Source organism: Nasonia vitripennis (genome assembly GCF_009193385.2).
Source record: "Nasonia vitripennis strain AsymCx chromosome 3 unlocalized genomic scaffold, Nvit_psr_1.1 chr3_random0010, whole genome shotgun sequence".
Lineage (NCBI taxonomy): Eukaryota > Metazoa > Arthropoda > Insecta > Hymenoptera > Pteromalidae > Nasonia > Nasonia vitripennis.
Window position 1 is genome coordinate 994648 of NW_022279630.1, and position 13505 is coordinate 1008152.

General features: G+C 35.2%; 1 protein-coding gene across 10 annotated transcripts in view; it reads right to left on the bottom strand.

Annotated features, from left to right (window-relative positions):
* The window catches only part of LOC100677985 (polyphosphoinositide phosphatase), a 489206-nt gene that overhangs the window by 92465 nt on the left and 383236 nt on the right, over positions 1–13505 (bottom strand). Inside the window, exon 13 of one of the 10 annotated variants that reach the window (XR_004345258.1) lies at positions 13283–13382. The exons of 8 other annotated variants lie outside the window; for them this stretch is intronic. Coding sequence is in view for 1 of the 2 variants with exons in the window: in XM_031927130.2 (XP_031782990.1) it covers positions 3254–3269 (16 nt within the window). In the remaining variant the exon portion in view is untranslated. Of the gene's footprint in view, positions 1–2983; positions 3270–13282; positions 13383–13505 lie in introns of those variants that run through there. One more of the 10 variants, XM_031927130.2, reaches the window with a different exon arrangement.

The window sequence follows — 13505 nt, forward strand, 5'->3', positions numbered from 1 at the left end:
ATATATATATATATATATTTTTTTTTTTTTGAGGAAAGCCAACCTAACCCATGCATGAACTTGAATGTTCTGAACATTCAAGGAAAAAGCAACGTCGTTGCTTCATCGAATGAACACCGCAGAGCTTGTTCAATGGATCCAATTTTGGTCCAAGAATAAACGACGCATGACCATACCAATAATTCAAATCATAGGCACAATTCAATATCTGCAGGTTAGAGCAAATACAAAAAAAAAATTAAAAAGCTTGATCCTACCCTAAATCCACAATTTTCCATCAAAAATAAGAGAAAGGGTATAGTCGTTTGTCGAGGACGACAAACGTTTGAAGGGGGGAGGATGTTAAGTGACGAAGTTACTGGATGAATATTCAGAAACATTAAATTAAATGAAACAAAGACAGCAGGAAAAATCCTAAAACTTCGACGCTTAACGAGCGCAAGAAGTAAGCCTAAACCAAAACAAACTTCTCCTCCCTCGGCTGAAAGCGCGCGTGCACAGTCGACGCTACAGTTTAGCCGTTGACCGTACTTACGCCCATAAGGCCTAATGAGTAAGAAAGAGAGCGCGGCTAAACTGAAGTGCGAAGGAGAAGTAAAGACCCTGCGTGGAAGAAAGCCATGACGCTTTCTTCAAGCTTCGCCTCCCCCGATTTTTCATTCCTGTATGTGCGATCCAAGAGTAAGGACGCTATTCAAGAGTTCAATTTTATAATTATATTTCTGAGTCTTTAATTTGGATTTTAGTCTTAATTGTGATTCCGTCTTGATCATCATTTACCGAAATTTTGTCTCATTCCATTTGAAATTTATTTGAAGTCTCCAGGAACAAATAAAGGAATTTTCTGAAATAATTGAGTCTAAGAGATTACTTGATTTGAGAGTTTTGATCGTCAACCTTTGGATCATCCCCGTTAACAAACACAAGTAAGTCGTTCTCGTTAATAATTTAATTTTCCTTGGTGTTTTATCATCACGCAAACAGCTCCGCCGCGACAATCAGTGCGAAGTACTGATCTCCCCCGTATGGGAGAGTAAGCTATCATCCGCATAATCATACAACATTACTTTGTTAGTTCGGTAAATTTATTACTACCCTAACAAATGGTTCAAGTCTAATGTTATTGAATAAGATATTGAAGAATTTCAAGAACGTGATTCTGGTTGGACTCTACATTCTATTGAAAACATACAGATAAATATAAATAAATTTAATCCAATGCGTGCCGGTAGCTCTTATATACCATTACCAGAATTCGTAGAGAAAAGGAAAGCATGCATAGATGTTAAAAATTATGATAACAAATGCTTTATATGGGCAATTTTATCTGCATTATATCCAGTAAAACATAGAAATCATTCTAATAGATTGAATAGTTATATTCAGTATGAAAACATTTTAAATATGAAAGGTATTGAGTTGCCAGTATCATTGAAAAGTATCCCTAGATTTGAAAAGCAAAATAATGCAATATCAATAAATGTGTTTGGTCTAGATAACAAAGATATTACACCTCTCTATTTAACATCATGTAAAAAGAGTAATCATATCAATCTTCTTTTACTCACAAATGATAATTTAGATGGTGGTGATGTTGATGAAAGTGATGAGTTTTTATCTCAATTACATTATGTATACATTAAAAGTCTGTTACGTTTAATCAGTAATAATTTAACAAATAGAAAAAAAGAAACTCTATGTTTGCGATAGATGTTTAAATTTTTTTTATAAAGAACATGACTTAATAAAGCATGAAGAGCATTGCAAAATATTAAATAAATGTAGAATTAGACTGCCTAATGAAGAAAATAGTTTGATAATGTTTAAAAATCATCGCTACAATGAAAAGTTACCTTTCATAATCTATGCAGACTGTGAATGTTTGTTAAAACCAATAAGTCAAGATGAAAAAACAAAGTCATGAAATTTATAATATAGGTTACTATATGAAATGTAGTTACAACGATTCACTATCAAAATATGACTTTTATAGAGGACCTGAAGCGTCAAAATGGTTTGCTGAACAGTTAAGAAACATAGAAAAACAAATGTGATTTATATGCGAACCCTTTACCTATGCCAGTTCTATCTCAGACTGAATTAATAGGTTATTATGATTCAAAAACGTGTCATATTTGTAAAAAAATTGTTGAATGATGATGCAAAGGTGCGTGATCACTGCCATCTCACTGGAAAATATTTAGGAGCTGCACATGCTACCTGCAATCTAAACTATCAAGATTCAAAAATAGTTCCAGTTGTGTATCATAATTTAAGTGGTTATGATGCACACTTTATTATTACTGATGTATCAAACCATTTTCCAGGACAGATTGATTTACTACCTCTGACAAAAGAAAAATATATTTCATTTACGAAGCATGTAGAAAACAGCAAAATTAAGAAAAGATTTTTAGATTCATTTAGATTTATGCCTACATCACTTGAAAAATTAGCATCATATCTTCAAGACTATTCAATTGTTAATAAAGAATTTAGTGATCTGAGTACGACACAAATAAACTTGCTTACAAGAAAAGGTGTTTTACCCTATGAGTATATAAGGTCATGGGAAAAACTAGAAGAGTGTAAGTTGCCTGAAAAAGAGGATTTTTTCAGCATTCTCAATGATTCATCGATATCTGATCGAGATTATGAGCATGCACAAAATGTATGGAGTACATTTAATATACAAACACTTGGCGAGTACTCAGATCTTTATATGAAGACTGATGTTTTGCTGTTAGCAGACGTTTTCGAAAATTTTCGAGATCAGAGCATGAATGTTTATAATCTAGATCCTGCTCATTACTACACTACTCCAGTCTTTTCCTGGGACGCTATGCTCAAACATACAGGTGTACAATTAAAACTTCTAACAGACATTGACATGGTACTTTTTATAGAACGAGGAATTCGAGGTGGTTTGAGTCAGTGCTCTAATCGGTATGCAGCAGCTAATCATAAGTACATGCTTGAAAAGTATGATAAAGATAAAGCAAATGAATACTTGATTTATTTAGATACAAATAATTTATACGGATTTGGGATTTCACAGTATCTTCCGTATGATGAATTTCAGTGGCTTGAAAATTGTGAAAGTTTTGAATTGTTTTCCATCGCATCAGACGCTTCTCATGGTTATATTTTAGAAGTAGATTTAGATTATCCTCCTGAAATACACGATGATCATAATGATTTACCATTCTGTCCAGAACATGCAAAACCTCCGGGATCTAAGCAGGAAAAACTTTTAGCTACACTTCAACCTAAAAGAAATTACGTTATTCATTATATTGCTCTGCAACAAGCTCTTTCAAACGGTCTTCGACTCGTTAAAATACATAAAATTCTAAAATTTAAGCAGCCTCCCTGGCTCAAATCATATATTGATTTGAACACTAGTATGAGGGCAGTAGCAAAAAATGAATTTGAAAAAAACATTTTCAAACTAATGAATAATGCTGTATTTGGCAAGACCATGGAAAATATTAGAAAACGAGTTACAGTCAAACTAATGAGTAAATACGATGGAAGATATGGTGTCGAAGCTCAAATTTCGAAGCCAAACTTTCACAGTAGTTCCATATTTAATGAGAATCTAGTTGCAATACAGTTAAATAAGACTGATATACTTAAGAATAAGCCAATCTATGTTGGGCTTGTAGCTTTAGATCCCTCCAAGACACTGATGTATGATTTTCATTATAATTATATACGGCAAATGTACAAAGATAATTGTAAATTATTATACACATATACTGATAGTTTTATATATGCTGTTAAATGTGATGAGAGAAGAAGAAGAATATTCATAAATTCGATACATCAGATTATCCGACAGACAATGTATTTCATATGCCATGTGTTAATAAAAAGGTCGTAGGACTTATGAACGATGAATGCAATGGTCAGATTCTTACAGAATTTGTTGGATTGAGAAGCAAAATGTACAGAACACGTGTTAATAATCAAGATAGTATGAAAAAAATCAAGGGTATCAAAGCTTTAGTTGTAAAGAAAACCATTGAATTTAATGACTATTTGGACTGTCTACGAAATTCACGCATTCAGAGTCGAGAGCAGTACGCTATAAGATCCAAACTTCACAAGGTGGAGACCATTAGACAGAGGAAGATTGCTCTCAGTCCTTACGATGATAAAAGATTTCTTCAAGATAATACTACTGATACGCTTGCCTGGGGGCACTATAAAATATTACAAAATGGGTAAGTTCGAATTATACACATACGCACATATTTCACGAAAAATTCAATTTAGAAACGTCTGATTCCAGCAAAGAGAAGCGTGTACGATTCAAGGAAGAACCAACCATACACTTGATGTATAAATGGAAATTTGCGCATCATGAAGCTCGATGTGGCAAGTGGGAGCAGGTTGCACGCGATCGAGAATGTTTTAGGAGAAGAATTTTACAAATAAATGAAATTATATTGCCAGTACTTGTAAAAAAATTGAAGGACATGTAAATAAATGAACAATAAATTTTACATCAATTATAATTTATTAATGTTTTCTTTTTTTACATATCATTTTTATTAATGCAACTGTTGTGAGTATCGTCAAAACCTAACCATTTTACATAAACTCTATCACCACTTTTTCTTAAAACTTTCTCAATCAAATAGACATCTGGATATTTAGTCTTGAGAAGTTCTTCCTCGTAGAATCCTCCAGCTATTGGTTTGTCTTGATAATCTTTTAGATGATAAGTATAGGGCTTCGTAGGTGAAACTCGCGTTATTGTAAAGACTTCAGTTGACCAATTGGGTGTATCGATAGCCCTTATCGAAAGCCTCCTTGATTCGGCTTACACGTACTTTATCTCCAATTTTAAATTTAGCTCATTTAAACAAATTTAGGCTGTTTGACTTTTTCCTATTAATTCGATTAAGAATACGATTAACTTTGCTTTTGTCTACTTCTGCAGGCTTCATTCCTATTGCCCGATGTCGACTATTATTATACTGCAATGTTAAATCTTGTAAGATATCCAACCATTTGTAGCTACCACGCAGACTAAATAACTTCCACATCATGCTTTTTAGAGTGCGATTAAAACGTTCACAAATTGATGCCTTAAGATTACTGAAGGTAGAGTATAGATGAATTTTATAACTTTTCATTAGTTTGTCAAAATCTTTATTGTAAAATTCTTTTCCACGATCTGTTTGCAAATTCTTGGGCACTCTTTTTTGCAATAGTATTGATTTCATAGCTTGAGTTACACATTTTCCAGTTTTTTGTTTCACTGGCACAGTCCAAGCATACTTTGAGAATACATCAATAACTGTGAGCAGGTACTTAAACCCTTTATTTTGCTTGGCATATGGAATCATTTCAACAAGATCTACTTGCCAAGTTTCATCGATATTTTTGCTGAGAAAAGAACGACGTGGATAATTACGTCGAGCAGGTTTATGAAGTTCCTCCACTAGTCCTACTTTCATTATGATTTACAGGTTTATTTATTCCAGAATCCAAGATTTGTAATTTCTCTTGCAAATCTCTAAGCGTTTTATTTATTCTAGAAAATTCTGTCTCAGTATTTATAATTTTATCATTTACTAGACTCTCCACTTCCTGTAAATCTTTTTCAAATTTATCAGCTCTTTGTTCAATCAACTTTTTTACAGACTTTAAATTTACAGCATCATCTTGATCCACAGCATCACCAACATAACACAGTTTTCGATTCTCTAAATCAAAATTTCCATTACTAGTCAGCTTGAATCCTAGTCCAGGCGGTCCTCGAGATGTGCCTGCAAGGACTAGTTGACGTCCAAACACATCAATACTCATTTCGATACTGAGTTGTTACGAAATAATTTCAGCTTCACGAAGCTCCTCAATGATCGACTGTATTTCATTGACATGGTTATTATTGCCAGCAGATGTTTCAGCTATAAGTAATCTTAAACGATCTACAAGTTCATTTGGATCATCCCAATAACGGTATTCAGTATGGGTATTTTTATGAGCGATCTTATATGATATAAGCCCCTTACCACTTTTACCAACCTTGAGAATTTTACTCACAAAATCAGTATATTTCTTACTTGCTTTTTCACGAATATCTTCCTTCGATTTATAGTATCTTTTGTGTGCATTTGTGTCTTTAAAATCTTAGCATAATTCTTCTTATCATTGTCAGTGATTAAAGTGTCATCAGGATATTTCTTAAACAACAATTCCACAAGACCGAGATCTTTTTCATACACTTTATTGCCAACGATAATTTTATCTTTGTCAAAACTTATAGGAGTATTTCCAATCGTTAGTTTATTATCATGCATTTTTCGCACTCCATATACTGTATCTAAGGCTCGTGTTTGTCCCTTAAGCAACAACCGAAACATCTGAAACACTTGCAGCGTTATTTTGAATAACAGTTTTTTCGTGATCTGAAATATCTGAATCGCCCACAGCTGAGTCAAAAGCTGATTCTCCAGGATCATCCTCATCATCATCATCATCATCAGCATCAGCATCATCATCATCAGCATCATCATCATAGTCTTTTTTATTATTTTCAATACGCTCTAATTTTAATTTTCTCATCTTTCGTTTTTCTTTTTTAACTACCACTGATGATAAACTCTTTTCTTGTTTAATATGCTCACTTACATCGATTGGCTTTTCCAGTGGTTTCACAAGCGGTTTGAACGAGTCCTCCAAATTTTTTTCCACCTCCAATTTATGTGACTACCAAATCGTACTTTCTTTTCAAAGCTGTACGAGCTTTCTCAACTTCACGTAGAACTACAGTTTGTTGATCAAAATCAGACATCTTGATAGTTTAGAGTCTCATAATCAAATGCTAAATTTATTCAGTATTCTGTATATTTATTACAAACTGATCAAAGCCTTTTCTGTAGCGACCATCATTGATATCACGGTCTTTGTCTATAACGAGAAAACTATGATTGCTATTATTCCAACACATTGAACAAATATATTTGAAGCGTTGATATGTCATATCTGTATTAACATGGTCGTTATAAACATGTTTTAAGTTCATATCATCTTGTCGAAAAATTACCAACAAGTTGACGTTGTCACGCACTAAATGTTTCGGTACTTGCGCATACGACTGACACAAGTAAAAGCAATCCACGCTTTTATGCCTGCCCATGCAGTAAAAAGCTTTGACATTATCCTGCTTCTCACAGGCAATATCATCAAAGATAAAAATTGAGTTGGGTTGAGCTTCATCAGGTGATACGACGAGATCGTGTTCACCGAACGATAAGTATTTAATACCTTCTAGAGGCTCAACAAGTTGTTCCAAAAATTTATATTTAGGCTGATTCAAAGATTTCGAGTATACGTAAATATTTTCAAATCTCAAACCATTAGGATGAATGATTAGAGATAAGAGTGCGTTCGTTTTACCACAATTAGACGGACCACAAAATACTGCTCTTATACTGTTAGGTAGCAATTTTCCATGACGATTGTGTTGTTTTTTTTGCTGCTGCTGGGTCAAGAGATCGAAATTAACTACTGGCAACTTTGCTGCCTCCTTCTTAAGATCCATCATGCTTCTTAAAATTTCATATCACGACTGACTCGATATATTATAAATATGAGCATTTATAGTACCCTCAGTCAGTCTCGCATGAGCTTGTTAAGAGCTAGTATCATGCATCAGAAAAAAGGTACAGGTTTAGTGAATACATTGATTAATAAATTACCCATTGAACTTCATGTGCCTGGTTATCAGTACTGTGGTCCAGGTACTAAACTTGCTAAACATTTAGCTCGTGGTGATTCAGGAATAAATCCTCTAGACGCTGCTTGTAAGGAACACGATATTGCCTACTCAAAAAATCCTGATAACATTCAAGAGAGAAACGCAGCTGATCAGATTTTAGCAGAGAAGGCGTAGCAGAGAGTGAAATCTAGAGACGCTGGTTTGAAAGAAAAAGCGACAGCTTTCGCTATAGCAAATACCATGAAGTTAAAAGCAAAGCTTGGTTTGGGTGTTGGAAGAGGAGGAGTAAGAGGAGTTGGCAGGCGTAGATCTAATAAACTTAAGAAAACGATTTCAAAGAAAAAGATTACACTGAAAAATTTGATCAAGTCAATGGGAAAACCTATCATTCCTGTCAACGATTCTCGCTCTATGATAAAGTCAATACTAAAGATGGCTCGAGAGCATGTGAAAAATGTTGCTGGAAAAAGTAAAGTTAATGTTTCACGCATATTGCCTGTTCCCAGCAAAGTAGGTGGCTTTCTTCCAGCACTTATCCCACTTTTTGCTGGTCTCAGTGCAGTAGGCTCACTTGCAAGAGGAGCTGCGGGAATCGCTAAAGCAATAAATAAAGCAAGTGCTGCTAAGAAACAAATGGAAGAGTAAAAAAGACAGAATGAAAAAATTGAAATGTTGGCACTCGGTAAAGGACTGTTTCTAAAACCTCATCGTAAAGGTTTCGGCATCTTTCTGAAGAAGAAGAACAAAAAGTGTAAAGGAAGGAAAAAATCTTTGATGAAATAAGATTGCCTAAACGTGCACTTACCGACTACGATCTGCTCAAATATGTAAACCTAATGAATATACCAAATTTTCGAGGAGTTTTTATGAAAAATGCTCTGTCTTCAAACGGTTGTCGAGCCAGAGAATCGGCAGTCATTAATCTGGATGATGCAAGTGGACCTGGCATTGGGTAGCTTATCGAAAAATTGGTAATGAGGTTACATACTTTGATAGTTTCGGTGATTTACAAACACCACGAGATCTTATGAATTACTGGAAAGTATCTCAGAACATCAAGTTTATAAGAAGTTCTGAAAGATTTTATAATATACATGTCTTTACAAATAATGTTTTATGTACCTATCTTTTTTTTAATAAAGTAAAATAAAAATGAATATTTTGATGTATTTATTTATTAATCTTAACCTTTAATCCTACAAATCCTATTCTAAATTATCCATCGCATCCCAGGTCGATAAAGTAAATTACCGATACTCACTCTGAGCTATGGAGGGGGGGGGGGGGTCGGTAACGGGGGCGCCACCGCCGACAACACTGGTTTATGGGGGGCGCCACCGCTGGCAGCATGGTCGATAGGCAATACTCTGTCGGTAAAACAGGGACCTACTAATATGAGTTATCATGCGTCGGCGGGGCGCCACCGCTGGCAGCACGGTCGACATGCAATGACATACACTTTTCGGCGCGGTGTTCTGACTATTTTTTGCATAAGTTTGCATAATACTGTTTTTTTTTCGGGCGACGGGAACGTCTGCCCACGCGACCTCGGACGTGTCACGGACGAGCTTTGGGCTCTCCGGCGGCATCTCCGATGGTCTGCATTTCCGACGATGCGCCAGACGCATCGTCAGATGAAAAACACCGCGGCCCGAAAGTTTCCGCGTGCAGAAGTGCAACGCTGCACTTCGGCACGTGGAACCGCTCGCCGTCGAGGAGTCGCGTCGACGAGCGAGCGGGCAGACCACCGGTGACTCTTCAAGCGAGCGGAGCTCTGATATTTTGGGATAATAAATACAGTGACACCGAACTTCCCTGCCTCTTCTCTCTCCTCGTGTACACCCATTCTTCCGTCACAGTCGCCTTCTCCTGTGTCCCGTCCATCAGCGGTAGCGCGAAATTACAAAGAAGAATAAACTACAATTTCTAAATAACTTTCTAGATATAAAAATACACTAGAAACCAGAAATATGAATGGCTAGAGTTATTAGATCCTCTGGAACAAGCCTAACAAGAAATGTCACCCGCCAAATCCAAAATTTCTCATAGCCCTCAAGCTGACAATTCCAACTAGGACATTTAAGTAAAAACTGTTACGGTGACTAATTTCTAAACAGTTTAACAAATATCTGTACAAAAATTCAGATATCTAGCTTTAATACAACACAAATGGAATAGTAATACTGAACTTGGACATCAGCTACCAGAGGTAAGATATAAAATTTTGATGTTACTTAATTAAAAATGACTGGATAAAAATGTAAGCTTTCATTTATAAATATTTTCAAATTAATGTTTAGTTAAATGTTTAATGTCTTTATTAATAAATAATTTCGATTTTATATTAAATGATCTATTTTCTTGCACTAAATCATAACCTAAAATTTTAAATTCATATTGCTTGGCGGGTCGTTACAAAGTTTTCCACGGGTTAACGTCACCAGATCACGGGGTAACTGGCGAAAACGGTTCAAATTAATTCGTGTAATTTCTCAAATTCGGATATTAATCGGCAACAACTCCTCAAGATTTCTACCAGAGTAGTAGCTTATTGTCTATCAAATAGATCAAGATTTCAAGGAGAATATGCTTTGTAAAAGATGTGAAATCTCCCCAAAAAAAACTTTATTCAAAAGTAAAAACCTCGCCAAGAAAAAGTAGTGAAATCTTTAAACATAAAAATGTCAAGTAAATGTTTTGTTTTTGCTATACGCCTTTGGATATTTTTTAGGAAAGCTGCTTTTAACTTTAGTTTTATCTTAGGGCATATAGAAAAAAAAAAAATATTTACTTGGTATTTTTATGTTTATAGATTTCACTACTTTTTCTTGCCGAGGTTTTTACTTTTGAAAAAAGTTTTTTTTGGGGAGATCATTTTTCCAATATCAAAAGATTCTAAAAATAAAATTAATTCTGACACTATTGCATGAAATTACAATTTTAAGAAACATTACTATCATTAATTAACTCTTTTAGAAGCCAACACAAAAAAACTTCTGAACTTCTTAAAAAATTTTTAAAATCATTTAAAAAATAATGTATAATGTCTTTAAAATAATAAGTTTAGCTGACAAAACAACTGATAAATGTATTAATCGTTTTGAAAGAATCGTACCAATGGATGTGGATAACAATGACATTTTTTCAACGAATTTCGAATATAATACTTTTATAAAATAAAAAATAAACAAATTGAATCTATTTTACAATAAGAATATTCTTTGAACTTAAATCGTTCAGGTCACCAGAAAAAATTTCAATTATATCAAATTTCAATTAGTGTTTAGCAATAAAAGCGATTAAAAACTGTCCGTTCGTCCGTACATCCGTCTGGATTTTTTCTTGCATTTATTCCCCAAAACTAAAATGTATTTTATAATAAAAAAACTATTAAATTAGATAAACAGGTATATATGATAGAAATCTACATTTCTACCATGAAACATTTTTAAGATTTGGTCCAGATGCATTAGAAGCTGTGAGAACAATTTAAAAAAACCGCTGCTAATTCTTTGGCACTTAGCTTCCTCCAACAAAATTTATAGTTTTAATAGATAAAATATTATTCAAAAATCATGAATTTTCTTAAAACATTCTAAACTTTAGATATAAGGTTTAACAAAAATAGTAATTTTCAGTTATACAGGGTATACAGGGTGAGAAACAAAGAATTTCAATTTTAATACCTTTTAAACTAATTGGTTTCATAAGCTGCAAAAAGAACTTAACCAAGGTAAGAAAAAGATCTTTTCCCAAAATTTAAACCTAATTAAAGCCTTTTTACTCCCGTAATCGTACGACATAGAAAATCCAATTTTTTCGGTTTTCGATTCAAAAACTAGACGCCAAATTGGCTTAAAATTTATACAGCAAATAGATATTATCGTTTTATATTGTCATAAACTTTTCCAAAACGTTTGACAATTTAGTTTTGGAGATATTAAATTTTTTCAAAAAATCGTTGTCAAAATTTTATCATAACAATTGAACGGAACAGCCAATCTGGAAAATCTTGCGGGAAAAATAGGCAATTTTATGTTCTTTTAGGTACACTATGGTTAAATATATTGTATAAATCATATCATTAAAAAAAAGCAAAAATATTTTTTCAAAAATCGAAAAATAGCTATAAGATGGCCATAAAATGGTCAAAAAAATTCACAAAATTCAGTATCAGAAAACATATATGCATGCCAAATTTTATTACGATCAATCGCGTGGTTCCAGAATTATGAGGGTATACTTACACACACATTAGGCGACAGCCAGTATACTGGTGGGATAAAGAAATCGACGCGGCCTGCAGAGAGTGTCATCGAACCAGAAGATGGGAACAGCGGGCTCGGAAGAAATACTACAAGACTGGTCGTGGTAGAGAAATATTAGACGCCCTCAATAAAGAAATGAAGGATGTTAAACGGATATTCAAAAAAAAATCCGAGAAAATAAACGACGGTGCCTTAGAGTTACAGGACGAGGTTGAGCTGGATCCCTTGGGGCGACCATACCAAGTAGTAATGAAGAAGATAATGGGAGGTTATATCCCCCCTCCTAAGAACCCGAAATGGCTGGACCGTATTGTCACCACACTGTTTCCCCTTCAACTGAAAGTAACAGTTATCCCTAAAGCGGAGGCAAATGACGAAATCATTCCAACAATCACAGAGGAATTGCTAGCTGCATGCAAAAGAATTGGGAACAACAAGGCTCCAGGTCTGGATAGCATACCCAATGTTGCATTGAAACGAGCTATACAGGCACGCCCCGATGTCTTTGTGGACTTGTACAATTCATGTCTCGAAGAAGGGACGTTTCCTAAAAACTGGAACGCCTGGCGCTACTACCAAAAGGAGATAAGCCACCTGGAACAGCTGCCTCATACAGACCACTCTGCATGCTAGACACCCCGGGCAAGATTTTAGAGCGCATAATCGGCGTTAGAATGGGCCAAGTCATTGAAAAACCAGGCAAACTAGCGGAATATCAATACGGCTGTATGGGACAAGACTACATTAAGGTTCAAAAATAAACTGTGAAATCATTGTTGATCAGATATTATGAATTTATTGAAATCTCCTAACGATCAGGTCCTTGTGTGACCTTCTCTCACAAGTTGTCGCCGAGAACTGACTCTCTACTCATTAAACGCCACCGAAAACTCGGGTCCGCTAAAACAAAGACGCTTTCCCGAGGACTACCGAAGGGACTCGAAGCAGTGCGCGCACTCCTCTATATCTATAGCTATATACACTCAGTCATGTGCCCGCGCGCACGCCTCTCGCCACTCGACTCTCTGGCCTGGCAGTCACAGATCGGCCCTTTAGCCTCTCCGCACTGAAAGTGACCTTCAAAATCCATGGAGTAAACTCCCTACTGAGGTCGTGGCAGTCTAGGAATTATTATAAAACCACTCCTAACCGTATTGGACTGAAGCCACGAATTGCCTTGTCGATTCGCGCATATGAGAGCCAAATGACGGAGAAACGTTCGCTAAAACTACTAATAGGTAGAATATATTATTTATAAAGAATAAATACGCCGTACTTGCTATCCCTAGTAGCCCTCGGTTACGTCCGGAACAACGGCTTCAGGAAAACGCGCTCCACTCTTGACGCCGTAAGCTTGGTAGTCGACACCGTTAGAACTGCAATAAAAGGAAAAAGATTGAAAGAAGGATTCACGAAGTACTGTGCTATTATTACGCTCGATGTTAAAAATGCGTTTATCTCAGCCAGCTAGGGCAAGATACACGAGGCACTACGAAAAA